This window comes from Bipolaris maydis, assembly GCF_028858645.1.
Source record: "Bipolaris maydis strain C4 unplaced genomic scaffold PSV08scaffold_16, whole genome shotgun sequence".
Classification (NCBI taxonomy): Eukaryota; Fungi; Ascomycota; class Dothideomycetes; order Pleosporales; family Pleosporaceae; genus Bipolaris; species Bipolaris maydis.
Window position 1 is genome coordinate 287,083 of NW_027093872.1, and position 26,491 is coordinate 313,573.

A 26,491-nucleotide genomic window follows, 5' to 3' on the forward strand; every position below is an offset into this window, starting at 1 on the left:
CTACATGTGTTCGGTACCTAGATCAAACCCAAAATAGCAACCCATGCACTATACTACAAAGATTGGCACCAACAACAAAGCGGACATATAGACAGTATAGTGTGTATATATCACGATACGCAGACATGTCTCTGGGATCTTGTTAATCATTCATATACACAATGGCATTTCTACATAACTGTAGGGAAAACTACTACAGCCAGTATCGCATATAAACCATCCGATCAAAGTATATACACTAGAATCCTTCCTCTCTCCCTCGCTTCCCCCACAAAAGATTTACAAGCAAGTCCCCGGGATCGAGTTAGTAGCATTCTTGATGGAACCCTGGAAGAAGCCTCCTCCAGCGCACTGCACAGCCTTGAAGAAAGCCTTCGCAACAGCTTCTGCGCCCTTGGCAGTCGTATGCGTATGGTCTCCAGTCACAAACAAGGCATCCGTACCCGCCTTACCGAGAGTCTTGTACATATCCGCCGTATACTTGCCATGATCCACAAACATAGCATTGGCCCCCAACGCCGTCGCCACATCCCTCGCATACCCGACGAAGCGTCCGCCATCGCCATACTGGAAACTGCCGCTCTCCCACGGGTTGTTGGGCGTCTGCGAGCTCACAATGACTTTTGCGCCCTTTGCAATAAACTTCTTGCCCGCCTCGGTCAAGTACCAGTTGTACGTGTGCACGGTGACTTTTTGGCCGTTGTACGTCGAGTTGCAGATTTCGTTGCCGGTGCCGGGGCACACGGTGCGGCCGTTGTCCGAGCTGCTGAGCGAGCCGCCATCGTTGTGCCCGAATTCCATGGTTACAATGTCGCCGGGCTGGACGAGGTTGGCGATTTCGTCGAAGCGCCCTTCGACCGTGTAGGAGCGCGAGGACCGGCCGCCAATCGCTTTGTTGACGCACGGCATGGTGAGCGAGTAGCTGGTGAATGCGCCCCAGCCTATAATTCGCGTTAGGATATATTGCCGGTTAATGGGGTAAAAGAGCGAGGAGAGGGAGGAATATATTACCCGTTATGACGTTATTCCCGTTCGCCATTGTCGAGTCGCCGGCGAAATACGCAGTTGGGGCGCGCTTGTAGAGCTCTTTGTTCGGTGCGGCTGCGACGGTTGCGACGAGCGCGATGCTGGAGAGGAGAGTTGGTGTGTACATTTTTCTGTCCCTTTTTTTCTTCTTCTTCTTCTCTTTCTAACTATCTTTCTCTTTTTTTTTGGTTCTTCTCTTTACAGTCTTCAGACAACCTAGGATATATAAAACAACCGAAAGACAACTTTCAAGAAATAAACAGCTTGCTTGACCCATGGCGGGGAAAAAGGGACCCGTTTTATATACACAGGTGCATATGTGCGCCATCAACACACACACCCCCTCTCATCTAATATACATAGTACCCATGAAACAGACGCAAGGACGGACATGGCGTCCCGCCCGTTGTCTCCTTCAATTCTTCCGTGCAAATGACCGATGGTCTGGTACCTACCTAGTCACATACTATATTAACCCTACTGCCGCCGCCACACACACATCACGGTCCCCCTCTCGTGCTTACTATGTACATGGGATTACCTGCCGGAAAATCACTCTTGGGTCTGAAACGCACCAGTGAGTGTGCTAAGCTTTTCCCCTTATTACTTCTAAAACTCTTTTTCTTTCGCTCTTGCTTTTATAATACCCCATGTCGCGCTTGCTGCGATTCCACCGCTAAGAAGGCTGAGAGGCCGGCAAGGGATAGGTGGGGGTGGGTATGTGGGTGGGAGAGCTAGTAGCTCCCCCGCTGCTTATCACTTGGGGGGGAATTCTCCGAGGGTATGGAAAGAGGTTGCGCATGCGGTATTGTGGCATTACCATACACCCTGAGAAACGTTTGCGGCGGGTATGTGCTAGTTGCGGCTGAGAGTAAGTAACTTGTGTCTTGCGATTTTCGGATTGAGCAGGCAGGGAAGGGAGTTTTTTTTTTTTTTTTTTTTTTTTTTTTTTTTTTGCAATGGTCATTTAGACCGAACATGTCTTTGCTCGAAACAGTTCACTGTTTGTTTGTTTGTTCTGGCGAGCACAAAAAAATGACCGGCCGGCTGCATTTTGCGGAGATACTTTTGCCCTCTTCTGCCGGTCCCGCTTGTGACTAAGCGTTATGGCGGGGCATCTCCACCCGAGAGATGGGCATGCTCTACTTTTATGACATGCATTTCAGTTTTGCTGGATGTTTTCTTGTGTTTGGAAACAGTGCTGGTCATGCTTCGTTTCGTGCGGGGAATTTGCGAATGAAGACAGGACCGGTTGGGTTAGGACTTGTTTCACATGAATTTTTGTTTGGTGGTAAGGCATGTGTATGATTGCAAAAAGGAATACTAGTAGGGAGCTGTATTTGGTTGTTTTTCCGGGTAGGTTGTTGCTGTTGCACTGTTGTAAACTTTAATGCAGCCGCTGAGCGTTAGACGGGTGGGTAGGGTGGCAGACAGGCCTGGTCCGCATCAGTGCGTTTTGAGTTTCTACAAGGGGAATGTCACTGCTGGGGACAGCCCGCTTAAGAGCCACAGAGTCTGAGTTGACTCTACCTGTACTATTCTCCGAACCCTGAGACTTTTAGGTATTTTTTTTTTAATATACTACCTTCAATACTTATGCAGTACTTTTTTTTTTTTTTTTTTTTTTTTTTTTTTTTTTTTACAAAACCGTTTCTTGAAAGGCCGGAGCCAAATGGAGTAGACCTAGAAAAATAGTATACCGAGAAGCTGAGTAAGCCCCGACCACTTCGCAGTTGTCCGGAGGTTACGACTATCGTATGATGATGTTTTACATATGTGCTGATTGGTATATAATCAGTGACCAACTGCCGAATAGCTATCAAAAGTGATTGACACGTAGCTATAGTCTGATCAGATATTGAAGTGACTGGCGTGAGAATATGTTGGCTTTACCAATTCAAATCGATGCCTATGAATACGGTCACGCGATACAACAGTACTCCGGACCTCATTCCAAGAAAAGCACCATCTTGAGCCAATAAATTCATTTGATATAACCCCCCCCCTAGTTCTTTTGTGAATCTACCGTACTTTGAGGTTTCAAGAAAAATGTCTCTCGATAATACCTTGCTTCCTCTATGCTTTCCAAGATGTCTTGACGTGCTTCATGTAGCATCTTTTTTCTTGGAACCTTCGCCAGTATCTCTTTTGGGGCCCATCTGCGTGCAGCTTCCTTGATGCTGCTGACATCCAGGATTCGGTAGTGAAGATGGTCGACTACAATGTGATAGGGCTGCTTGACGAGAAAACCCTTATCAGCATGCACAGAGTTGCCTGCGAGGAGAGCTGTACGACGCTCAGGTACGTATTTCTTGATGTAGTTGAGCAGACCCTCAGCAGCTTCCTCCGCAGTGGTGGTAGAGTCAATGCAGGCCTGCGTCAGCCCTGAATCCCCGTGATGGCTGGTGCACCATTCTCCCATGCGGTCAAGCTGCTCCTTGTCATGATGAATGATTGCTTCAAAGCCCGTGTCATCCAGAATATTGAGGTCCGCATCAGTGACAAATGCGGCAAATGACATGATGGTGTCATTGCTGGTGTCCAGGCCGGTCATCTAGCAGGGTCAACGAAAATGATTCAAAAATCTCATCGTAAGCATACCTCACAGTCTATCCAGACCAGAGGAGCTTTCGATACTGAAGCCATTGTGATGTGTACGTGTGTGGGCTGTAAATGCTTGATGGAGGGGAAGTAATAGAATGAACGAATTGGGATAGTGGCTTGGCGCGGTTAATGGGCAGTCGCGTCGCGTGCACGGTGGCCGTTACTAGCGCGTCGCTCCTGCGCTCTACCTGTTGTCCCGCCATTCAAACACGCCCACAAGCCCATCCCATACCCAATTCCTTCTCTTCACTTGTTTGCTCACATACTTAATCGTTGTAATACATCATGCCACGAGCAGCCAAGAAGACGGGCGCTGCCCTCTTGGCAGAATTGCGGGCCAATCGTGCCGCTGGCAAAACGCGCATGTCCACATATGAGGTTGCCGAAGAAGAGCAATTATACGACGAGGTCGACGAGGAGGGGTACAAGAAGATTGTGCGGGGTAGATTGGATGAGGATGACTTTGTGGTTGGTGATGAGGGCGAGGGATATGTCGACGACGGCAGAGAAGAGTGGGACGATGATCAGGGTCGATACCGCTATGCTGGGACCGAGAGCGAGGACGAAGACGAACGACCCGCCAAGGGGAAAGCAGGTATACTTTGATAATCAACGGCTTCTTCACAGAACTAACACGTAGTAGCCAAGCGTAAACGCGAAGAAGACGAGGAAAAGCGGAAGAAGATTGACAATGGCATCAGCAAATACTTTAGCGCAAAGAATGCTGCCATGGCACCAAAATCCAAGGTCAGAAATCCAAGCACTTTGTATGCCTTTTCGATAGCTGAAATTTCCAGCCTGTTGCTACTGCCGCAGACAAAGACTTTATGGATGATCTGCTGGGTGAAATAGATACGAACCCTACCCTTACTTCTACGATCCGAACACGACCCATCAAAACCGAAGCGAGGCGCAAAACCCGCGTATTGTCGCCTCCGGTATCTGAGAGTCGCCCAGCAGCGACGAAGCGACGGACGAATGACTCGGACCGTCACATGCCAGGTACACCGCCAACAGAAGCTGCAGAGGCAGACGATGACGCTCTTCCAATATTCGACGACGATGTTCCCATGAGCGATCCTCCACTACAATCATCCCCCGTCGCAAAGGCTGTCGAGCGGAGAACACAGCCTGGTGTCAAGATCGAGGAAGAAGAAGACGACCTCATGGAGATCTCCGAGCCTACGGGCCAGCTCGGTGCCCCTGTTGCCAGTGTCAACATGGCCGGCCGGCGGCCGATAGCAAAGATCAAACAGGAGAACATTCCTACACCCGCTGGTTCGTCACCTACTAAACCGTCTACAGCGAACGTCGATGCTTCTTCTTGGAATGACGTCACAAGTAACCTCAATGTCATGAGCAGTCCCGCTCCACAGACTGCAGGAGCCGGCAAATTGCAGCCACAGGATGCTCTAGAAGATGATGGTAGCTTGCGCATGTTCTGGATTGACTATACTGAATTGAACGGCAGCCTATGCTTGTTCGGCAAAGTTAAGGATCGGAAGTCGGGTAACTATGTCAGTTGCTTCCTGAAAATCGACAACATCCTACGAAAGCTATATTTCTTGCCCAGGGAATACCGTCAAGTCAGAGGGGTAACTACTGATGAAGAAATTGGGCTAAGTGATGTGTCAGACGAGGTGGATTCGATTATGAGCAAGCATCGGGTCAACCTACACAAGATCAAGCCATGCACAAGAAAGTACGCTTTCGAGTTGGCTGACATCCCTAAAGAGGCAGACTACCTCAAACTTCTTTACGGTTACGACAAGATGCCTCTGTCTACTGATTTGACAGGAGAGACATTCTCGCACGTCTTTGGAACCAACACATCCCTCTTTGAGCAGTTCGTTTTGTGGAAGAACATCATGGGGCCATGCTGGCTGAAGATCGATGCGCCTGACTTTGGTCCAGTTGCCAATGCTTCCTGGTGCAAACTCGAGGCTCAAGTTGTCAAGCCCAACAACATCACGGTCTTGAGTGCTTCGGACAACCTCGATGCGCCTCCCATGACACTTATGAGTCTCTCTCTTCGAACCACGTTCAACGCCAAGGACAACAAGCAGGAGATCCTGATGGCCAGCGCCATGATCTACGACAATTTCTCGTTGACCGACACCACGCCCGTGGACCAGATGCAATGCAAAAGTTTTACCATCATGCGGCCGAATGGACCTGCTTTCCCCATTGGCTTTCAGGGCGAAGTCGAGAAGATCAAGGGTAATATGTACCTCAAGAAAACTGAGCAAGAACTTCTCAGCCTTTTAATGGCCATGTTTCAACGGCACGACCCCGATGTCCTTGTCGGTCATCGTCTGGACGATGTGGATTACAGTGTCCTGCTGAATCGTCTGCGCGAAAAGAAAACACCCGGGTGGCACCGCATTGGGCGCCTCAAGAGGAGTGACTGGCCCAAGACTATGGGTAAAGGTGGAGGCAGCTTCTTCGCTGAGAAGCAGTTGGCTTCTGGCCGCTTGCTGTGTGACTTGGCTAATGACATGGGAAAGTCTCTCATGCCCAAGTGTCAATCGTGGAGTCTGGAAGAAATGTGTCAGCTCGGTCTCAACAAGCGACGTGAAGAGCTCGACAATGAGGCCGCTCTGAAGACTTGGGCAACAACAAAAGATGGTCTCCTGAACTATGTCAAACACTGCCAGGCTGACGCTTACTTCATCGCTGCCATAGCAATCAAGGTGCAGATGCTCCCCCTCTCCAAGGTCCTGACCAATTTGGCTGGTAACTCTTGGGCTCGAACGCTGAGTGGAACTCGCGCCGAACGCAACGAGTACATTTTGCTCCACGAATTTTACAGAAACAAGTACATCTGCCCGGACAAGCAGTGGGGCAAGAGCAAAGTCAAGGCAGAGGAAGAGGCGGCCGAGGGAGAAGAAGGGGCAGACGCCAAGAAGAAGGACAAGTTCAAAGGTGGTCTCGTCTTCGAGCCTGAAAAGGGTCTCTATGACAAGTTCATCCTGGTCATGGACTTCAACTCCCTTTATCCCAGTATTATTCAGGAGTACAACATTTGCTTCACGACAGTTGAGCGATCTGACATCTCGGAAGATGACGACAAGGTGCCCGAAGTTCCTTCAGATCAAGACCAGGGTATCTTACCGCGCCTTATTGCTACGCTTGTCTCTCGCCGTCGGGAGGTGAAGAAGCTTATGAAGGCTAAAGATGCCACTCCGGATCAGCTGGCTACCTGGGATATCAAGCAAATGGCTCTGAAGCTCACCGCCAACTCTATGTACGGATGTTTGGGTTATACCAAGTCTCGCTTCTACGCCCGGCCGCTCGCAATGCTCACCACATACAAAGGTCGAGAGATTTTGCGAAAGACCAAGGATATGGCCGAGGAGAAGGCGCTTCGTGTCATTTACGGTGATACCGACTCTGTCATGATCAACACCAATGTCGACAACATCCAGGATGCGATCAAACTGGGTAATGAGTTCAAGAAAGAGGTCAACGACAGCTACAAGCTATTGGAGATTGACATTGATAACGTCTTCCGCCGAATTTTGCTCCACGCAAAGAAGAAGTACGCTGCCATCAACATGGTGCCTGTGGATGGCAAGTATATCGAGAAACTCGAAGTCAAGGGTCTCGATATGAGGCGCAGAGAGTACTGCGCTCTCTCCAAGGAGACATCAACGTGAGTTTTAGCAGTCGTCATTGATTATTGTACATAGCTAAACGGATCATAGGGAGCTGCTCAACTTTCTTCTTAGTGGAGAGGACCCTGAAGTAGTCGTCGAGAAGATTCACAATCACCTACGAGAGCTCAGCAAGCAAATGCGCGAGTACGCCATCCCGCCTCGGAAGTACACCATCTACACGCAGCTCGGAAAGAACCCGAAGGAATATCCCAACGGCAACTCCATGCCCTCGGTACAAGTTGCTTTGCGCCTCATGGCCAAAGGTAAACACGTCAAGGCAAAGGATGTCATGAGCTTCATCATCACTGGAGATTCTTCTGGATCTGCTGAGAATGCAGCCAAAAACGCCTACCCGGTCGATGAAGTCCTGAAGCCTGACAGCGGACTGAAGCCGGATGTCGACTACTATCTTCACAAACAGATTTTGCCGCCGGTGGAGCGTCTTTGTGCGCCGATTAGCGGAACAAATATCACACTTCTTGCCGCCTGTCTTGGACTTGATACTTCTAAATATCGCGTCAGCACAGTTTCTGGAGGTGCGCAACAAGAGACCGAGATTCACCCTTTGGAATCACAGATCCCAGACTCCGTGCGCTTCCAATCATGCTCGCCGCTTTGGCTACGCTGTCGAACCTGCACAACTGTCTTCCCCTTCCAAGGTCTCTCCCCAACTTCACCAACTTCGGCGTCGTTACAAACAATCTCGCACAGTGGAATCCAGTGCCCTGCTGAAGGTTGTGGCATGATCTTACAGAACATCAGCGTAGTAGCACAGCTAGAGTCTGCAATTCGCCAGGTCGTCGCCTCCTACTACGCGGGATACGTTCTCTGCGATGATCCACAATGTTCGAACCGCACACGCAGCATCTCCGTCTATGGACACCGATGCTTGGGTCCCAAGGGCCTCGCTCGGGATTGCTTAGGCAAGATGACTTACGAGATTAAAGAACGCGATGTATGGAATCAGCTTCTGTACTATCAGTCTCTTTTCGACGTTGATCGTGCGGGCAAGATGGATGGCGGTATCAAATCCGAGGATATGGAGAGAAGAGAGAAGATCAAAGTGCTTGCTGAAGTTAACAGGGAGAGATTTGATACGCTGAAGAGTGTTGTTCAGAAATGGCTGGAAAAGAACGGAAGGCAATGGGTACAGATGGATAGCTTGTTTTCCTTCGTGCCCAAGGCATGATGAACAGGTTTGACATATGCTTGGATACCAACAACTGTTTTCATAAGTATTGTAGATGATGAGGTTTGCATAGGGTAAGAAGTTATCATGTTATGATTTTGCTTAGTTGCATAGTGTTGCACCTTTTTCTTCAATCAACGAATTCTGTAATCACGACATTAGGCTTCCTTCTTTGCCTTTGTAACACAAGTGTATGTGCATGTTTGGGGATAATCATATTAAAAATTATGTGGCTCGTTTATTGTTGACGAGTAGATACTGTTCAAGTGAGCCTCTCCCTCCAGAACCATTGCATTTATACTGTTGCGATGCCTCTGGGCACAGCATCGTTGCACGAAGCAGTCCTCCCTCCGCTTTTTAAAGCCATTTGACACGCCTCGTGGAAGATAGTGATAAAGCGGTGGATGTCGTGGAAGGAGTTGTACAATGGTGCTGGCGCAACTCTCAGCACGTCAGGCTTGCGCTCGTCCACTACAACACCGCGTTCCTCAATGTAGTGCTGAACCTTGTCCAACAAACCTGGTTTGAGAAGCACACTAAGTTGTGCGCCGCGTTCCATGGGATTCGCGGGTGTGATGATTTTGTATGGTGGTTCGCCATATGGGTACCTGAGTAGCCGGGCTTCGAGGTACGCGGTCAGCCTGAGACTGCGTTCTCGTAGAGCTTCCATGTCGGTTAGTGCGAAGACGTCTAAACTCGCCATTACGGAGGTCATGTCGAGTGCGCTTGGGTTGCTGAGTTGAAAGCCGCTAGCGCCGGTGATAGGGACGAATTGGTTGTCCATGTGGAATCTGCTGCTCTTGTCGCTTCCCCACCAGCCACTCAAGCGGGGGCGGTATGAAAGTTGTGCGTCGTTTACTGAGGTGCTTCTTGTGCCGTTTGTTCGGGGTGCAGGGGCTCTTTCTACCTCGCCGTGTCTTTCGTGGACGAAGAGTCCGCCAATAGTGCCTGGGCCGCCATTCATGTATTTGTAGTTACACCACGCTGCAAAGTCGACATTCCAGTCGTGTAACTTCAATGGTACGTTTCCTATTGCATGCGCCAAGTCCCAGCCTACTGTTATGCCCAATGATCGGCAGTGACGCGTTATCAGCTCGATGTCGAAGAATTGGCCGGAGTAGAATTGGATGCCCGGTAGAAGGACGAGGGCAGTACTTGGGGCGTGGTGTGAGATTACGGAGAGGATGTGCTCGCTCGAGAGGTAGGGCGAGGAGGGTGATGGTGGATCGATGGTGATCAAAGCGGAGGGGTCAAGGTTGTGGTGTGCGATTTGCGAGAGAGCAGCATACTATTGGGTCATCAGTCACTGGTGCATACTGAATTGTGGTTGGGTAGCATACATGGTCGCTAGGGAATGCCTTGCCCTCGATAATGATCTTCCATCTATCCTTGGTTGGACGGTAAAAACTAGCCATCAAAAGATGTAGGTTCGCAGTTAATGTTTCCATGACCACGACCTCACTGGGATGCGCCCCCGCAATTTTTGCTGTCTGGTTTTTGACTGCATCGTCGATGTGTAGCCATGGCGGAAGGCCTCCTTCGTAATTGGTAAAATGTCCAAAGACGCCCTTTGAAGCCCAAGTATCGAGATAACGGTTGATGTACTCTTTCGTTCTTCGCGGTTGAAGCCCAAGAGAGTTTCCGCAAAAGTATATGGATTCCTCGTTGTCGTCTGATTGCGCACTCGTATTTTTTTCTTTCCGCTGGAACCCATAATTGCGGTTCCTCAGATCGCCCTTGGTGGGTATGACGAACTCACTCCTCAGCTTACTCAATCCATCCTTCTCATCTTCGCGTCGCGCAAACTGCTCGGCGCGAAGTTCGGGCTCCGGTATCGCTAGGTAAGGGTTGTGACCGTAAGGCATTGTCGCGAGGGACAAAGAAGGCAGCGTCAGCGCTATGCTGAGTCACGGTGCATGAGGTACCAAGGTTACAGATCAGAACTTCTGCTGAATGGGATTATTTAAGTAAGCATCAGGCGCGATAAGTAAATAGCTCGAACGGGTAGGGCTGTAACAACCCGGTGGCTCACCCGATAAATGGTGGCGGTGGCACAAGGTGGGGGTGGTTTCATGACTAAGCGGTCCAGAACCGCGAGGCAACAATCAATGTTGATTGGTGCTAGAAATTGTGACATCCCTAGCTATGACCTCAGATCTTCGATCCCTCCACCTCGGACATCTTCTCGGACTACTTCGGTATCGCAACAATGGCATCTCCATCTACCATGTGTGTGTCGTGCTGGCGCACAGCGAGACGGACCGTTACACAAAAAGTGACCGCACCCACAACAATCGTATCACAATCAAGGGCGCATAGCAGGATCGCCGCTTCGCGCGCCACTCCGCAGTCGCTATATTTCGACTTCCTTGCACCTTCCGTCCTACCATGGAAAGCTTCAAGACGTATTCCAGCACACAATTCAGCATCCATACGACCACCAAGCATATCACGACGAGCTCTCGCTACATCATCTGATGCCTCAACCGCAAAACCTGCCCATGTAATCCAGAATCCACGAACCGACGACTCGGGCAACCCAATGTTGATTTCTATTGCACCACGTGCATCGAACCGCCTCTATAAGATATCCACAGGCGACAATAATCCAAACCTTGCGCTGCGCGTGACAATTGAGAGCGGTGGCTGCCATGGTTTCCAATATCTGATGGACCTAACAGACTTATCCAAGAATCCACCTACCGAGGAAGATACTGTATTCGAAGGGGAGAAGGGAGAGAAGATTGTTATCGATGAGTCGAGCCTGGAGTTGCTGAGCGGGAGCACAGTGGATTACACAATGGAGTTGATAGGCAGCCAGTTCAAGATAACAGGCATACCGGGGGCAACGAGTAGTTGTGGCTGTGGGACGAGCTTTGATATTAAGATATGAACACATGGGGGAAGGGTTTTTCTTTTTCCACGCCTCGGCCGAATATTTAGCTTATCATGGCCAGTTTCCATTTTAATTACCACCCGTGAGCATACAAGGAGCTGTATACAAACTTTTGTTCTGTAAACACGCGGATTTTCCCTGGTTACCCTTCGAAGTACGGCCGTCAAGCCCTGTCTCAACTCGCCTGTTCTCAGACCCTCTCAACAATTGTGCACGTTTGACTGTCTTTTGGGCTGCTCTGATGGCTGGAGCTCAAATTGAAACCTGCTGTGACCCCTTTCTTTTGTTTTTGTTGAGCGATTAATCTGAGTTTTGACCCTTGTATCCAAGCTCGGTGTCCCCACTCTCACATGAGATGGGTTTCTGACCCTTTTTCTATTCGTGCACTAGAACTCGGAATGCTTCACCGGCTAAAGCCAATGCAGATCGACACAGGTTGTATATCTATGCGCAATAGGCACGAGGAGCAGATGTTAGCTAGAAGTGCGCCATTCAGTATCACAACCTCAGAATCATGATCACTGCGACACATTACCGCAAAATTGGGTATTACGAAACGGCTTGTGAACCACGAAAGGAACGACTTAGTAACAAAAGAAATTCTGGTTCCAAGAGATATTCTCCGCCAACCGGTGCTTATGCAAGGGGCAAGTCTTGCAGCATGGAAACTATGGTTTACTCGGGCACTTTGGGACGGAGTTGGTAGGCTGAGAGGCATTCACGGCCCTCTGATATTAGAAAAAAAGCAAGCTATGAAAAATTGTCTGATTGTCGTATGAACCAAGATCCTCAGTTGTGCATTGGCTCCTGAGAACTCTTAGCTTTTCGGATGGTGAATTACTATAATGATCTCAGAAATATTTAGCTGCATCGTCGAGCGAATCTGCTCTTCAGACGCATATCCAGTGGGTCAACAATAAGGCCACTCATCACTCCGTTGACACAAAGCATGAGTGGTATGATAGCCACTTTTGCTATACTCATTAGTTATTGTGGAACTCTAATTTCGCTGAGGATCGGACTCAAATTGGATGCAGGTATTGAGCGCATGCAGACTGCGGACTCGAAAAGCAATGCACTGCCGGCAGCGTGCAGATTGCATACGGGAAGGGGTGGTACGGGCCGGGTCCTGTAGCTTAACGAGCACCAGCGCCCGAAGCCCCTTCTCGAATGTCCAAAGCCCAACCATGTGTATACAGTTTAGATCTACATCAGAAATTTTTGTCCATGACTTGAGGAGTATATCTCGTTGAACATTTTCGGTAACTTATTAAAACTACCTGGCTATAGATAATGGCATATGCGCGTCGCTGCGTCACCAGTGAGTGCTGACAATCATTTCAAAGTTAAGACCAGCATATGCACTTGGCTTGATAATAAGTTAGTAAAGGACTTCAGGCGCGCAGGACCTGTCAGCCACGTAACAGGATGAACTTGCGTATGAACCTGGCCTGGGATCATACGATACCCCACACCAGTAATCGCGAGTGAACTACATTGTTGGGTACTACTATGGCGTTAAATCAGTGTTGGAAAACGCCTCATGGGTTTACCTGACGCAATCAACATGCGACGTCTACCTACCCACACTTGGGTCTTTCTGGAACACTGCGGGTGCACCAACGTCTCCCAAGCGAACGCTTGAGGCAACGCATTTACCAACACAAATATTCGTCATCAGAGAGACATAACATGCTGCGATCAAATCGCTAGTTCCAGTCTCTGCTCTCATCTACAGAATATAGAACTCTAAAGGGAACTGTCTTTGCAGCTCCTCATCAACCAACATGGCTCAAGCCAAGTTAAATTTGAGCTGGAGGGTGGCCAAGCATGCTATCGAGCGACGTGCATCAAAACAAACCCCTCGCTTACTACGCAATAAGGCCAGTGAGTCTAGGGAAGAAGGGAAAAAAGCATACAAACCGATGCTGCCCCAAAAGCCAAATATCCGCATTCTGTTAGCGTTCATCACTAGGCAGCGCCCCTGAGTGCACAGGAGCATGCGCAGCCACAAAGCGTCAAGTCCTGATTGGAGTAGTTGACAATGATATCTGCGCAGTAGCCTGGCTACCGGGATATACGAAAAAGCATGTTTATGCCGCCCAGACGTGGAGCTGACGTTGCCAGCTTGGAAAAAGATGGGGTTCTGTCGCGTTGGTGTGGCGGACAAGCCACCCACCAGCTGAGGTTTTTGCTATTTTGTAAACGACCCAACGGCCGAACGGGCCCGATGGGCATCTTGTCCTTTGTTGCTTAGGGTGATGAGAGTAGGAAAACACTTAGAGAAGGGAATTGTTGTCTATAAGGAAGGCGTCCTCGCACTTATGGTGTTGACCTGCAAAATCGTTTTCAAAGTATTACACTTTTCCGACAGTTGGACTTGTGTTCCTATTTTTCGATTTGACAACCTTTTCTCTATAGGAGCATCGCGCAATTTTTGACATAAAGATCTTAGACGATTCTTCGCAGCCTCCGACTTGGTTTCAAGCCACACGCCATCTCATCTAAACTGCCCTTCATCCACCAACATGAATATCGGCTCATGGGTTGACATCTCTACCATGTCTATTGTTTTTCTTGCAATCGGTGGAGTGATAGCCGTTCTTAGCTTCATAATTCTCGCCGCTACCATTATGGACATTTCAAACCGCAGGAGGCGAAAAGACGACAAGGGAACGTTTTCGTCAGAAGAGATGGAAAGGGACAGCATAGATTTCGAGCTCTTGGAGAAGGATATTATCGAGGTGACTGTGTCAAGGGTACCGAGCACATCGCAGAGTAACCCACCTCAAGGCACATATGCTCCGCGAATGCCATCAATACCGGGTCAGTGTGAAAATTTGTCGAAATTGGTAGCACTGCAGCTGACTTGAGAAGTGTGTGAGTGGTTTACAAGGGATCGATCCGTCACGAAATCGTCGTAATCGACCTGATTGCCTGTGTCTCTACACCTGATATCGATGGTCTCACACAGTGTCATTTGGGCGTCTTGCCTTGGTTGCTGTCAGACGGAGTTAATATGATTCCTAACAGCGAGGTCGCTGTTCCGTTCCATTTTCGACCGGAATCCGCAGCCAGCACCTCGATACCCTATCGTGGCTTAGAGATCGGAGTTAGGTGTTATGGCCGATAGTATGTAGTACAATTTCGCTTATGGATCCGCAACCATCGCCTCCGTCTCCTCCATCTGTTGTTATTCGTCCAAAAGTCAGTCGAGTTACATAAGCACAACCAGATTTTGGTTTGAGTTTCCTGCTGCCTTGTGGCTAGCATGCGCGCTTTCTTCATCCGCGGCAGCACACATGCGTGTACCAAGCCCCATTCAGGAACATTGAGGCAACATACTTTACATCAGTCAGCATCTTGGATGCCTGGTTATATCATCAATCGTGTGCTAAAAACCCTTACATCAGCAGTAATGTGTCTGCCTTGTACTACGCAAAGCCATCATTGCGGGACATACATCCGCCTTAGCTTACGCGCTATGTTGGCTATCCCCTTGAGCCATTACCAATTCACCTAAGCTCGTCAGCAAACGCCCTGCTTCTTAGAAGTGAGGATTGGTGATACGCAATCTATACGTTAGGCAAGCAGCGTTTGATTTGGGTATGGTACTTGTTCGCTCCGCGCGATGGTACTACTGGGTCCCGCTAAATCCGTTGGCACCGTTGACAAAGGTATCCACAATCGAGTTCAGCCGCGTATCGTAGAAATCCGGTGTGGCACGAGTACATTTCGTCCGCATATAAATCAGTGGGGAACTATGTTCGACACATATAAAGGTCGGCGGGGAATCTCTCATACACAACTCAGATCACCAGTGTGTCAATCGTACTTGATATCCCCCTCTAGAATATCGACTTTTGCTATCCATAGATTTCCCCACTTCTTATTTTTTTTTCAAGATGGCCACTTTTATCCCTTATAGCGAGCAACCTTCGCTACACACTCACGCCCCCTACCGCGCAGCTTCCCTTACACAACCTGCCAATCTCCGCCAGGCACTCAAAGATGCCCAGGCCGACGCAAGCAAGAGTCTTATGGGAATCGCACAAGGCATCCCTAGCACGTTTGTGACCAAGCTGATTGCTAGCACGAAGCCGGATTTCATCTGGATGGATGTTGAGCACGGCATGTTTGACCGGTTGACATTACATGAGTAAGTTTTGCAGCAGATGAAGAATGAGACGCAATTTGCTAATAAGGAAAAAAAAGTTGTATACACGCTGCACAGCATCACTCCGAGGGAAAGTCAATGGTCATTTGCCGTGTACCCAAACGCGATGAAATCAGTCTCACTACTGCACTCGACGCTGGCTGTGCCGGTATCGTGATTCCCCATGTCGAATCTGCAGATGAAGTCAGGCAGTTCATCAAGGAGATGTACTTTGGTGGTTAGTTTTTCCTCTCTCAAAAACTTCCCCACCGTTTCTTTTCCCAAGAGTACCCATGATAACACGACTCCAAAACAGATGGAAAAGGCCACCGCTCATTCTCCCCATGGACCTTCACCCCCGGCCTGACCAAATCCCTGTACCCAAATGACCCTTACAACGTCCAGACTGCAAACAACCACGTTTGTCTCATCCCACAAATCGAATCGCTCAAGGGTCTTGAGAATGCCGAAGAGATTGCTGCCGTACCAGGCATTTCCGGACTCATGTTTGGTCCTGGCGATTTTATGATCGATGCTGGAATGGATATCAGTACTGTGTTGGCTGGCCAACCTGAACCCAAGTTTCTTGAGGCTATGGCCAAATTCAATGCTGTTGCTGCTAAGAATGATCTGCCGATCTTTGGGTACGTTATCTCTCTCCGCAATCATTTTGCGGTCACATTCCTTCTCAAGTAAGCTATATTTGGCTAACACTTTTCGTCTTTACAGTGGCGTCATGAGCCTGGAAATGATACCTATGGCTATTCAGACCGGCATGCGCGCTATCGCTGTCCAATTCGACGTCTGGGGCACGACCAGGTTGATGGCGAATTCGTTGGAGCAAGGATGGAAGGCTGCAAAGGAGTTTGAAGGAAACCCGAGGCCGGGTTTCTCAAATGGAACGAGCAAGAAGGCTGGCGAAAATGGCGAAAATGGGGAGAACGGAGTGAATGGCAAGTAGGTGTTAGCTGCTACCGTGTTTCCTTGATAGAGATGTTTAGAGATGTTGATAGACGTAATGTATTTTCTAATTTGAAGTTGTCGGAGGAAGAATATGCAACATTGTGCTGGTACAATACAATTGTGTTATACGCATCTAGGGGATGTACTATTATGAACACCCATTGAACGACGTGACTAGATTACCGAGAACCAAAATCTTGCCCCTACTTCGGCCTTAATTCCACATTTACATGTTACGATGCACTACACCAAGCTTATTACTATCAAGATTTTCTCGAAGCGCCAGCTGAATCAGTGGGCGACTGCAACAGCTGGACTGAGAAGTAGCAAGCGATTGCAGCAGTGGGTACACGGAGCCACGTGTAACTAAAGCTACACCGGTATTCTGCGCAAACTGTCAATATATGAATATTTTCACTATAAATTGTCAACTAAATCGGAACCATCTCAACTACAGCTGACTCCGTCTTTTCGTGCTTTGCCACAGACACAATCTTCAGCCCAGCCTGCGCCGCAAGCTCGCTAAACGCTTTCTCGCTGCGCACCTTGCCACCAATATTCAAAATGAACATGTCGACAGTGCTAGTATAGACACTCGGATTTTCGGGACGCAAATACTCTGCAATAAGTACACGGGAGTCGTCTGCACAGGCTGTGCGTATGTTCTTTAGGATCTGAAGGGCTTCGAAGTCGGACCAGTCGTTCAAGACCCGCCGTATGTAGTACACAAGAGCGCCTGGAAGAGTGAGCTGCCTTGATTCCTAATATAGAGATTGCATCTCGAGAAGATGGAAGACCTCGTTTTCATACCTTTAACCGGTTGTTCTCCAAAGATGCTGTGTCCGATCTTTTTTACTGGGCCTAAAACAGTAGAATCTTTATGCTCTTCTACCGCCTCAGCAATAACATGCGGCTGATCCTGTAAAACACATTTGACTGCAGGAATCGCTGGTGACTCCTCCAGAATCTCCTTCAATGCTTGACCCTTCCCTCCAGCGACATCAACAATGAGCTCCCTCTCAGCGTTTCCTGCAGCATAAGCGCTCACCCAACTAAAATCATACACTCCTGTAATGGGAATATCACCATCGATAGCCATGGCGCCATTCATCTTAGTTGCTAACCCCGGGATCGCCGCCATGATCTCGTATGCCGTCTTGTCAGGCATGCCCATTGCGAATCCTCCCGGCGAGCGATTTGACCTAGGCGGCTCAGCGAGCCCGTTCGCTGCAAAGTAACCCGGCCACTGTGTCGTCGGTCCCATGAAGAAGTCGAAGAGGTACGTGTAGAATTGCCCAACACGGGCATCCGTAAAGGCCTTTGATGTAGGTGTATGAGCCACATGGCCGGGTGTCGGAGATCTTAGCACGTCAATTGCGATGAGGAAGGCTGTGAAGCGCTCAATCAGGTTATACTCAACACCCAACTGTCTCGTAAGATCCTCAAGTGATATTCCTTCCTCTGGAATGGCGTCGAAGATACCGTGCTCGATAAAGACACGCATTATACCAAGCTCGGCCATGGAGGCAAAATATCTGCCGATTGGCGTCTCCGCCAGGGAGAATTGGACAACCATTTCAGGTACTAAATGTATGAAAAGTGAAATGAAGAGTAACGAATAGCTCCAAGAATTCACAGCTGAGCGAACATGTTAAATAAATCTACAAAGCCGCGGATCCATATACAACAAGCAATACTAGTAGCCTAATACAGTAGTATAGGCCAATTCTGCTGAGCCTACTAGTATTTGGCGCGTGACTACACTTCTGCAGGTAAGAGCATTCATCATCGTAGGGGCCTCACAAGGTTCCCCTGAATTGTAAAATACGTGGCCGAATATGAGTCGGTATCCGATGGTGAGCGGGGACCCACAATTTTAGCATCTGTACGTAGGGTCCCAACGTACTACTATCCACCGCTAGTCCCGGGTAATAATTCCAGCAATAGTGAGACAACCAATTCACCGTATATGCTGTGGCACGATATGTGATCAAGCTCAAAAGATCAGAGGGGCGACCCGCAATCGAGTAGGTAGAATCAAGCTGAAAAGTAATCGCTGTGAAGGAATTGATTGAAGAAGGTGCCTATCTACGTACGAAAGATTATCGCAATATATACTACGAACTAGTCACGTGATACTACTCCACAATACGCTACACTAAATCATATTCATATCAGCTTTCATAGTTAGTACGCGATCATTGAACCACCAGTAACAGCACTCGTCTTCCCAAACGCATCCCTAACAAACTCCTGAGCCCAATTTGGAAACCCCTTCAACCATGAGATAGGCGCCGCAGCACTCGGAATAAAGAGCTGAGCACCACGCCTGCTAATAATCTGCTCTACAATAACCTCTGCTACCTCCTCTGGCCTCAACATGGTCTCAAGAATCTTCGGGTCTTGGCCACTCTTCAATATTGACTCCTCGATCAATGGCGTGCGCACCCAGCTCGGATGCACAATTGAAGTCTTGACACCAGACGCATGATACCAGATCTTCAACTCGCTAGTAAGGCCTTCGTGAAATGACAGCGCCGCAGTCTTAGTCGCCACATAGTCTGCATTAGCCGAGTTCGTTAAGAACGAGTTGACGCTTGCCACCGTCACGATGTGGCCTTTGTTCTTTGCCACCATGTCTGGAACGAATTGCTGAACCAGCCGCCAGTGTGAGAGGATGTTTGTGTCAAATATGCGGCTAAGGAACTCGCTTGGGGTCTTTAATATTGTATGAGAGCCCGTGATGGCGGCGTTGTTGACGAGGATTGATGGATGCCCCAGATCTTTGCGAATTTTATCCCCCGTTTCTGCTATCGCAGTAGGACTGGAGATGTCGCACCGGAAGTAGGTCAGTAGGTGGTTTGATGCAAACTCGTCGGGTGCGTCTTGTACGTCGAGCACTGCTACACGGATCCCGTGTGAAGCGAGAGTTTCTGCGACAGCTTTTCCGATCCCACTGCATCCTCCGGTAACGACTGCAATTTCAGAGCTCCAGTTCCAGCCTTGGCCTGCACATATCTGCCAATTGTTTGTAGCCCATGAGTTGAGAGCTGCATTGGTCTTCCTGACAACACCAACTGCAGTTAGAAAACCCAATATGCGTATGGGAGTGTGCAGGTCGTTGATGTGTGAGAGATATGTTAATTCCAGGGCACTTCTCCGTGTCGGTTCCGGAGTGTACAGCAGTAAGCCGAGAATCGTACCTGTGACTATTGGTTCAAGTGTATATTTGATGATGAGGACGAGCCCTCTGAGAGGGAGTTGCAAAATTGCAGACATGAATTTCTTAGCAATCTGCCTACAGGAAACAGATGATCACCGAGGCATTGGCAGCATCAAAACTTGAAGTGTAAGTGTTCCGAGTTGAGGCATTGGCAGCATCAAACCTTGAAGCGCAAGTGTTCCGAGTTGAGGCATTGGCAGCATCAAAACTTGAAGTGCAAGTGTTCCGAGTTGAGGCATTTTCATGTAAATAGTACCCTGTCTGAACGACTAGGCCGTACCTGTTATCCAATCTTAGGAGGATCCAAAAGCGCTGTAGGTTAATCCCCCATTGGGCCGTGGCTTTGTGTTTTGGGTTTACTAGTATGAGTCGGAGATTTCATGGTGGGCCCCTAGTATGTATCCAACTACTGTGTGAACAACGCAGCTTCAAGAATCTGCTGATCACAAGGGACCGGAGATTCGATATATGTGTTTAGGCCGTAAACCGGAGAATTTGATTAGTGCTTACGAAAATAATTCAGGCGTTCGGACCGGCCAAATTCGGGCATGAGACTTCTTGGGACTCATCACTGCTAGCAAAGTTTGTAAAAGTGGAAGATATTCAGCCGGTGAATTGTACACCGCATCCCGGAGGTTCCGTTCAATCAGTTCAACATGTCCTTTTGGGAGAAAATCTACAGCCGCCTCATTTTCCGAAGCGGTGTAGGTTTTGTATACCGCCAACTATTCATGCACCCACCTCCAATCGCAGCAGGAGTCAAACTCGATGGCCAGACAGCCATCATCACCGGCTCAAACACCGGACTGGGGCTCGAGGCAGCACGCCAGCTCCTCCAGCTGAATCTCGCTCGGCTCATATTAGCCATCCGATCAGAAGCTAGAGGCAACCTCGCAGCAGAAGCCCTTCGCAATGAGTTTCCATACGCCCAAGTTGAGGTCTGGATTCTGGACATGGAGGACCCCGAATCAGTCTATGAATTCGCCACCAGATGCCAGGCGCTACGTAGGCTTGACATTGCTATTCTCAACGCCGGGGTGCAGAACAAGGATTGTGTCATTTCTTCCAAGACAGGAAGAGAGCAGACTTTCCAAGTAAACTACCTCTCAACAATCATGCTGGCTGTGCTTCTTCTGCCGATACTGAAAGCCAAAGGGAGGCTGGTTGGCAAGCCGGCCAGACTCACAGTAGTGACATCTACGACTGCATATTTTGCGAATTTTAATCACGAGAAAGCAGTCTTACCGCAGTTTGATGAAAAGTACGACGTCACAAAATGGTATGCGCGCGAGAAGTTGCTGCAAATGATTTTTGTGAGAAGACTGGCGGCGCTAGTTGACTCTGATGAGGTTATCATCAACACGGTTTGTCCGGGGCTAGTTGGAGGTACGGACATTTGGCGGACCTTGAAGACAAGCTCTTTGTTCAACATCATTCTCCCGGTCTACTTTGCTTTGTTCAGTAGAAGTCTGGAAGAGGGTGCGAGTACGTACGTTCATGCTGTGGCAGTTGCGGGTGGAGAAAGCCATGGAGGTTTCTTGAGTGAATGGGGACTTCGCCCGTGAGTACTTCACGAAGATGTGTTCCGACCCTTTCATAATTTGCTGACAGTGTGTTAGATTTCCAGTTGTCATGTATTCAAAGCGGGGCGAGAAGTTGATCAAGAAAGTTCTGAGCGAAAGCAGAGAGATGCTAGGAGCCATGAATATCCCGAATGCCTTGATACAATGTTTATAATAAATGGTTTTACAATCGTCACATTCCCTTGCAGCTTCTGCCTACACTCTCCAGATAAATGTATCTCAGTCTGACTTCAACTTCTCTGGTCTGAGAGTAAGTCTAACATTCAAAGGAGGATGCACATATGTAGCGCGAACACGCTGATCATGCCATGGTTTCTCAAACCATTCGCTGTCCACAAGCTCAATATTGTACTTCCATAGCAGCCGGGTCATTATCTGCTTGATCTCCGAATGTGCCAGACTATTAGTGTGTTCTCAATCAGTGGAAATCCTCGTCATTATGTCGGAGAAAAGGTTTCAAGCAAGTGAAGACATACTTCTGACCAATACAGCTGCGTTTTCCGGTAGAAAATGGCTGAAATGCTGCTTTTTTATCGTCTTTAAAGCGAGAGTCCTTAAGCCAACGCTCGGGAGCGAAGACTTCGGGCTCGGTGAAGTTGGCTGGGTTATGATACATTGCCCAATGCCAAATATCTACATTTGTCTAGATTTCGGGCATAGTGGTCAGTAAAGTGTTCAGTATTCCATGAAAAGATCTACGAAATCCTCTTGAGTCTTACCCCTCCAGGAAGAAAATACCCGCCTATAATCTCACCATGCTGCTGAATCAGTCGGGGTACAGAGCCCACGGCGGCCGGATAGATACGCAGGGTCTCGTCTACTACAGCTGTGAGATACTTGAGACGTTGTGCGCTGAGGAGTGTGATATGCTCTTCACTATCGAAAGATGAGTCAATTTCTTTTCTTAGCTTAGCAAGTATGTTAGGGTGGATGCAAAGTAGATAAGTTGCTCCAGCGAGTCTAAGCAAAGTCATGGTCAGTTCTGTTGTTGTATAATGAGCTGAGGTAACGTGAGGGTTTATCATACGCGACCGCGGTTGTTTCGGACCCAGCTACGACGAAGATGCTAGCATTATGGCAGATTGCTTCAAAAGAAAGGCCCTATCGCTCAGATATTAGCTTCTTGACCAAATCCGCTATCCAAATCAGCATTTTTAATCCAATTACCTCTTTCCCCGCAGCATGATCAGTTTTCATAGCCTCGATGAAGTCCGCTCGACTTGGCTCCAGAGCCAAACGTTTTTTTACCTGACTCTTCATAAACATGTTATGTTTCTCAATAATACTCGCAGCAAATGTCTTGACAAGCGGCCCTATCATTGCCTCCAAAAATGGGTATGCCCGCCGGAAATGTGCCATATCATGCTGCGCAACAAAAAACTCCAAGATCGTTGCAATCCACGGATGAAAACTCCTTCGCTCCATGTTCCCAAATGACTCGCCGAAACTGAGATCGCCAATGACATCGAATGAGAAGAAGTTGAACCACTCAGCTATATCAAATGATCGTTCCTTGGCGCAGTTCTCTTCGAAGCAGCTAAAAAGGTGATCGACGTGATGCTGAATAAGAGGCTCCTGGCGCTGCATGCCTTGCGCCGAGAATGCTGAGGCTAGCAAATGGCGTTGGTGTGTATGGGACTCTGTATCAGCTCCGATAATGCCTGAAGCGACTTCAGTTACGAAGCCTGGGTGCTTGAGGTTCTCTGGCTGGCCGGGCTTGCGATGCCCGTAGACTTCTTTCCATGCTGTTGCGTGGAGACATGACACAGAGTTTGGGCTGGTGCGGACGACGCCTCCGTACTTTTGATGCAGTGCGAGAATTCGTTTGTGCGGTGTGCTAGACCATGACATTAAAAGGAGGGGGATGGGCGATATAGACCATAAGAATGGCCCAGGTACTTTCTTAAGTGGGTTGATGTAGACATTGTAAATGACGGACCATAAGATATATCCCAGAACCTTTGATACAGGTTAGCAAATACGTATTCCACGTTGCATTTTCCTAGAGCATTACCGCCCACAAGGCCACTTGTATCACAACCCAAATCGATAGAATCTCTTCAAATCCAGGGATCCTTTGAATAGACCATGCCATTTTGGAGTCCATTACGTGCAGAAATGAAAGATGGCCATGAGTGCTCCTTCAATGCGTGCAAGACAAGGTCATTTCCCCAGCCTGTAATTCTGTGAAACACCCGATTTCAAAGAATACTAATTTGGTATTTGACCGCAATCAACTAAGTGGGTTAGGCAATATCCGGTGAGTTTTGCGATTGGACAATGGTCCATCAGGGACCAGTATAATGTCTCCTTGTTGCTTCCCGCCACTAGCTCACTTACTACAGCCTAGTTGCAGTCGGAGAAGCCTCACTAGTGTAACCGCAGAAGAACCGGAACTAAGAGTGATACACTATTGCCTGCTCTTGCGCAGATCGATATTGCATGTAAGCATGTATGCCATGTTTGCAATTAGTTACATCTTGCCCAGATATGCAGCGTTATCTAGACCCATAAATACCTATAGCAATAAGAAATAAGCTAACTACGGTGCCTCTCTATACTATTCCTAAAGAATGCCGCATGTAGAGTATGGCAGCTACAGTAACCTTTACGAGCCAGGTTCTGTAATGTACCTACGATAGAGCGGGGTTAGATTTTGTGTATAAAAAGCTAACATAAATCTTGAACGGTGTACGAAACCAAAAGTGCATCCAATGACAATTCGGACATAACTATTGCAGCATCTCAATATCCCAAACTATTTTAAGCTTCTCAAGTTCAACCTATCTTCATTTAAAAGCATCCTCCTAAGCAGAACTTTTCCGACGCGGATTGAAGCTACAAATGACTGGCTCGGCGCACTTGAGGTTGAGTTCAACCTTGATCTTCATTTCCTCCGTGCCAATGCCCTTAACCCCATTAAGTCCACACCATGTGATGCTCTCAAACTCCTGGAGCAGCCGCACCAAGACATACTGAATCTGGAAACGGCCGAAGACTCGCCCAGGACACTGGCGTGGGCCTACACTAAAGGGTAGATAGTGACCATACTGTGGCGACCATGTTTCCCATCGTGAAGGATCCCACACATTAGCATCTGCACCCACTGTGGTCTTGTTGCGCTGGAGACCTGCGACTGAGTATACTGTAGAGTTGAAAACTTAGTTTACCGTGAATATTAGGAGCCCAAGATCTTGGTGCCGCATTCAAATTGCAATCTTACCAATAATTTGTCCAGCTGAGACGAAGATGGGGTCGTTCCCATCTGGACCACCTCCAACAGGCAACACTGCATCTTTCCTAGCCTCTCGAATGTTAAGGCCGAGTGGGTGGTACATCCTCATAGATTCTTTGACTGTATTGGCCAGCAGGTCTAGCTTCCTGAGCTGCTCCACTGTGGGGATTGCGTCCATTCCAATGCTTGTGGGAAAAGCCTAGTCAGCATGAAATACATAGTTTGTACTAGTATCACATTTCACTTACTGCTTTTCGATCTCCTCTTGAAGCCTTTTATATAGAGTTGGTTGGCGGGCCAGGTGGTATATTGTCCAAGTAGTCAGAATGGCACCTGGGTCCTGCGTGATCGTTAGTGTTTAACTTCATCAGTAATATGGCCATGATGAGGCTGTTGACGCGAAACAATAATTGAAACCAAGATCTTACCTTCGAAGCCATCAAAACAGCAATAAGTTGGCCCCTAATGAAGTACCGATCATTTGGATGCGTAGTGACTAAATCTTCTACAAGATTAAATTCTTTCTTTGTCTTCCAATCTGTCTGGTTATTAATCGGCAGCGCCAAAGTCTTATCAATCAGATCATTAATATACCGCGTCAATTCGCGATACGCTCTAGGAACGAAAAGCCAATCGGGAAACAAGTTAGCAAGACGACTGCAATTGCACATCTCATTAGCACAATTCTTGTATTTCAGCCTTATAGCTTACCCAAATAGAAGGCGATTGGTGTTGAAAGTCAGAAGCTCTTCCATTGCCTTACGGAACGGCTGTTCGTTTGCAGATAGCGAATTTGTGGATTCGCCTAAGAAGACTTGGCTCACCAGGTCGAGTTGGAACTGGACACAGTCAGTAGGGAATCGAAATCAGGAAAGGCTTACATATTAGAACTCACCCTATCGACCACATCGTACACATCAACCTTCTTAGGCGAATTATTAATGAGTCTTAGAAGCTTCTGCATATGCTCCTCAGCAGTTGGAATATCATCCGAACGGACACGAGATACCTTTTGTACAACAATTGTTAGCCATCTCTCTCCAAGATCCCATTGGAAAATATAGTCTTCTCACATGCGGCTCCAGTTGTTCCCTACTTGTCTTCCACAATGGCCCGTCCGCTACTCCCAGCATCAGTAATCGCAGCTCAAAAATCTTAATCACCTCACTTACTCGTAAACACTGAATCCCCTAAAATACTACTAAAGACATCATGCGGCGTCTGGCCTTTTGCAAAATCCACAAACTGATCTGCCTGTATCGCCTTGATATTTTCTGCGCGATCAGTAATAAAAATATCGCCGCCAAGTAGGTTCATTTCGACCGTACGACCGGGAGTGTTCAGCACTTCGTCGCCAATGTATTCGACAAATGTGTTTGACTGTAGACGTTGTACAAGGTTCCATGCCATGTCTAGGCCTGTTTGTTAAATACATGATGATTAGTTTCACTGCTTTGTTGAAGTCAAGCGCTAGAAGAAGAAGAAGAAGAAGAAGGGGGTGGTTGCTGACCAAAAGGTAGTTTGTAAGGGATTCGAGGGGCATGCGGGATAGAGGATTTCTTCGCATAGCTATTGTCTAATCTGGAGGCTAAAATGGCAAAGAAAATGATTGCTATTACGCCGTAGAGAAGTGGCTTTGAGATACCAACGTCTATGGATGTTAAGACGCCCATCTTCTGTTTCTTTAGCTTAGAGTCTCGACTGAAGAAAGAACGACGTGACAAATTACCTTGTGCAGGAAAATACCGGCCAACTGAATATCGTAGACAGTTTGGCAAACTGACACAACTACTGATCAGGTATCTGGGACGCACACAAGTCAGTTGAAGACCGACCGTTCAAACAAGCTCCTTGTCATCTACTGGGTAACTTCACTCTGGACTTAGGCTTTCCAGGCAGGGATTCGATAAAGCATCACGAGCATCAATGACTCGGAAACAATTCTGGTTTTAGCATG

The 26,491-nt window shown here is 48.2% G+C and overlaps 10 protein-coding genes across 10 annotated transcripts; 4 read left to right on the top strand and 6 right to left on the bottom strand.

The window, feature by feature from the left end:
• Positions 1–161: 161 nt before the first annotated feature.
• Positions 162–1,330, bottom strand: PSV08DRAFT_17908 (carbohydrate esterase). The gene is made up of 2 exons (XM_014223457.2): positions 1,012–1,330; positions 162–941 (listed from the first exon to the last, which is right to left on the bottom strand). Exons 1-2 carry the CDS (start codon positions 1,151–1,153, stop codon positions 280–282), a joined length of 804 nt encoding a protein of 267 aa, XP_014078932.1. The 5' UTR covers positions 1,154–1,330; the 3' UTR covers positions 162–279.
• A 1,666-nt stretch (positions 1,331–2,996) lies between these two features.
• Positions 2,997–3,686, bottom strand: PSV08DRAFT_231168 (ribonuclease H-like domain-containing protein). Its single transcript, XM_014223458.2, has 2 exons — positions 3,628–3,686; positions 2,997–3,580 (listed from the first exon to the last, which is right to left on the bottom strand). Exons 1-2 carry the CDS (start codon positions 3,670–3,672, stop codon positions 3,032–3,034), a joined length of 594 nt encoding a protein of 197 aa, XP_014078933.1. The 5' UTR covers positions 3,673–3,686; the 3' UTR covers positions 2,997–3,031.
• A 145-nt stretch (positions 3,687–3,831) lies between these two features.
• Positions 3,832–8,641, top strand: PSV08DRAFT_405375 (uncharacterized protein). The gene is made up of 4 exons (XM_014223459.1): positions 3,832–4,225; positions 4,274–4,377; positions 4,428–7,285; positions 7,338–8,641. Exons 1-4 carry the CDS (start codon positions 3,916–3,918, stop codon positions 8,476–8,478), a joined length of 4,413 nt encoding a protein of 1,470 aa, XP_014078934.1. The 5' UTR covers positions 3,832–3,915; the 3' UTR covers positions 8,479–8,641.
• A 40-nt stretch (positions 8,642–8,681) lies between these two features.
• On the bottom strand, positions 8,682–10,412 carry PSV08DRAFT_231173 (pyridoxal phosphate-dependent transferase). The gene is made up of 2 exons (XM_014223460.2): positions 9,819–10,412; positions 8,682–9,766 (listed from the first exon to the last, which is right to left on the bottom strand). Exons 1-2 carry the CDS (start codon positions 10,341–10,343, stop codon positions 8,774–8,776), a joined length of 1,518 nt encoding a protein of 505 aa, XP_014078935.1. The 5' UTR covers positions 10,344–10,412; the 3' UTR covers positions 8,682–8,773.
• A 236-nt stretch (positions 10,413–10,648) lies between these two features.
• On the top strand, positions 10,649–11,553 carry PSV08DRAFT_210450 (uncharacterized protein). Its single transcript, XM_014223461.2, has one exon. It carries the CDS (start codon positions 10,688–10,690, stop codon positions 11,369–11,371), a length of 684 nt encoding a protein of 227 aa, XP_014078936.2. The 5' UTR covers positions 10,649–10,687; the 3' UTR covers positions 11,372–11,553.
• Positions 11,554–15,205: 3,652 nt separating this feature from the next.
• PSV08DRAFT_366026 (Pyruvate/Phosphoenolpyruvate kinase-like domain-containing protein) lies at positions 15,206–16,616 on the top strand. The gene is made up of 4 exons (XM_014223464.2): positions 15,206–15,533; positions 15,590–15,768; positions 15,847–16,174; positions 16,260–16,616. Exons 1-4 carry the CDS (start codon positions 15,280–15,282, stop codon positions 16,489–16,491), a joined length of 993 nt encoding a protein of 330 aa, XP_014078939.1. The 5' UTR covers positions 15,206–15,279; the 3' UTR covers positions 16,492–16,616.
• Positions 16,617–16,924: 308 nt separating this feature from the next.
• PSV08DRAFT_381763 (O-methyltransferase-domain-containing protein) lies at positions 16,925–18,098 on the bottom strand (the record flags this gene model as incomplete). The annotated part of the gene is made up of 2 exons (XM_014223465.2): positions 17,304–18,098; positions 16,925–17,229 (listed from the first exon to the last, which is right to left on the bottom strand). Exons 1-2 carry the CDS (start codon positions 18,067–18,069, stop codon positions 16,925–16,927), a joined length of 1,071 nt encoding a protein of 356 aa, XP_014078940.1. The 5' UTR covers positions 18,070–18,098.
• A 582-nt stretch (positions 18,099–18,680) lies between these two features.
• PSV08DRAFT_189170 (uncharacterized protein) lies at positions 18,681–19,772 on the bottom strand (the record flags this gene model as incomplete). The annotated part of the gene is made up of 1 exon (XM_014223466.1): positions 18,681–19,772. One exon carries the CDS (start codon positions 19,770–19,772, stop codon positions 18,681–18,683), a length of 1,092 nt encoding a protein of 363 aa, XP_014078941.1.
• A 600-nt stretch (positions 19,773–20,372) lies between these two features.
• PSV08DRAFT_366028 (uncharacterized protein) lies at positions 20,373–21,453 on the top strand (the record flags this gene model as incomplete). The annotated part of the gene is made up of 2 exons (XM_014223467.1): positions 20,373–21,277; positions 21,336–21,453. 2 exons carry the CDS (start codon positions 20,373–20,375, stop codon positions 21,451–21,453), a joined length of 1,023 nt encoding a protein of 340 aa, XP_014078942.1.
• Positions 21,454–21,518: 65 nt separating this feature from the next.
• PSV08DRAFT_374553 (cytochrome P450) lies at positions 21,519–26,207 on the bottom strand (the record flags this gene model as incomplete). The annotated part of the gene is made up of 14 exons (XM_014223469.2): positions 21,519–21,699; positions 21,776–21,942; positions 22,019–22,299; positions 22,348–22,351; positions 22,428–23,258; positions 24,149–24,444; positions 24,523–24,719; positions 24,783–24,874; positions 24,963–25,191; positions 25,246–25,373; positions 25,430–25,543; positions 25,608–25,654; positions 25,707–25,952; positions 26,045–26,207. 14 exons carry the CDS (start codon positions 26,205–26,207, stop codon positions 21,519–21,521), a joined length of 2,976 nt encoding a protein of 991 aa, XP_014078944.2.
• Between the last annotated feature and the right edge of the window lie 284 nt (positions 26,208–26,491).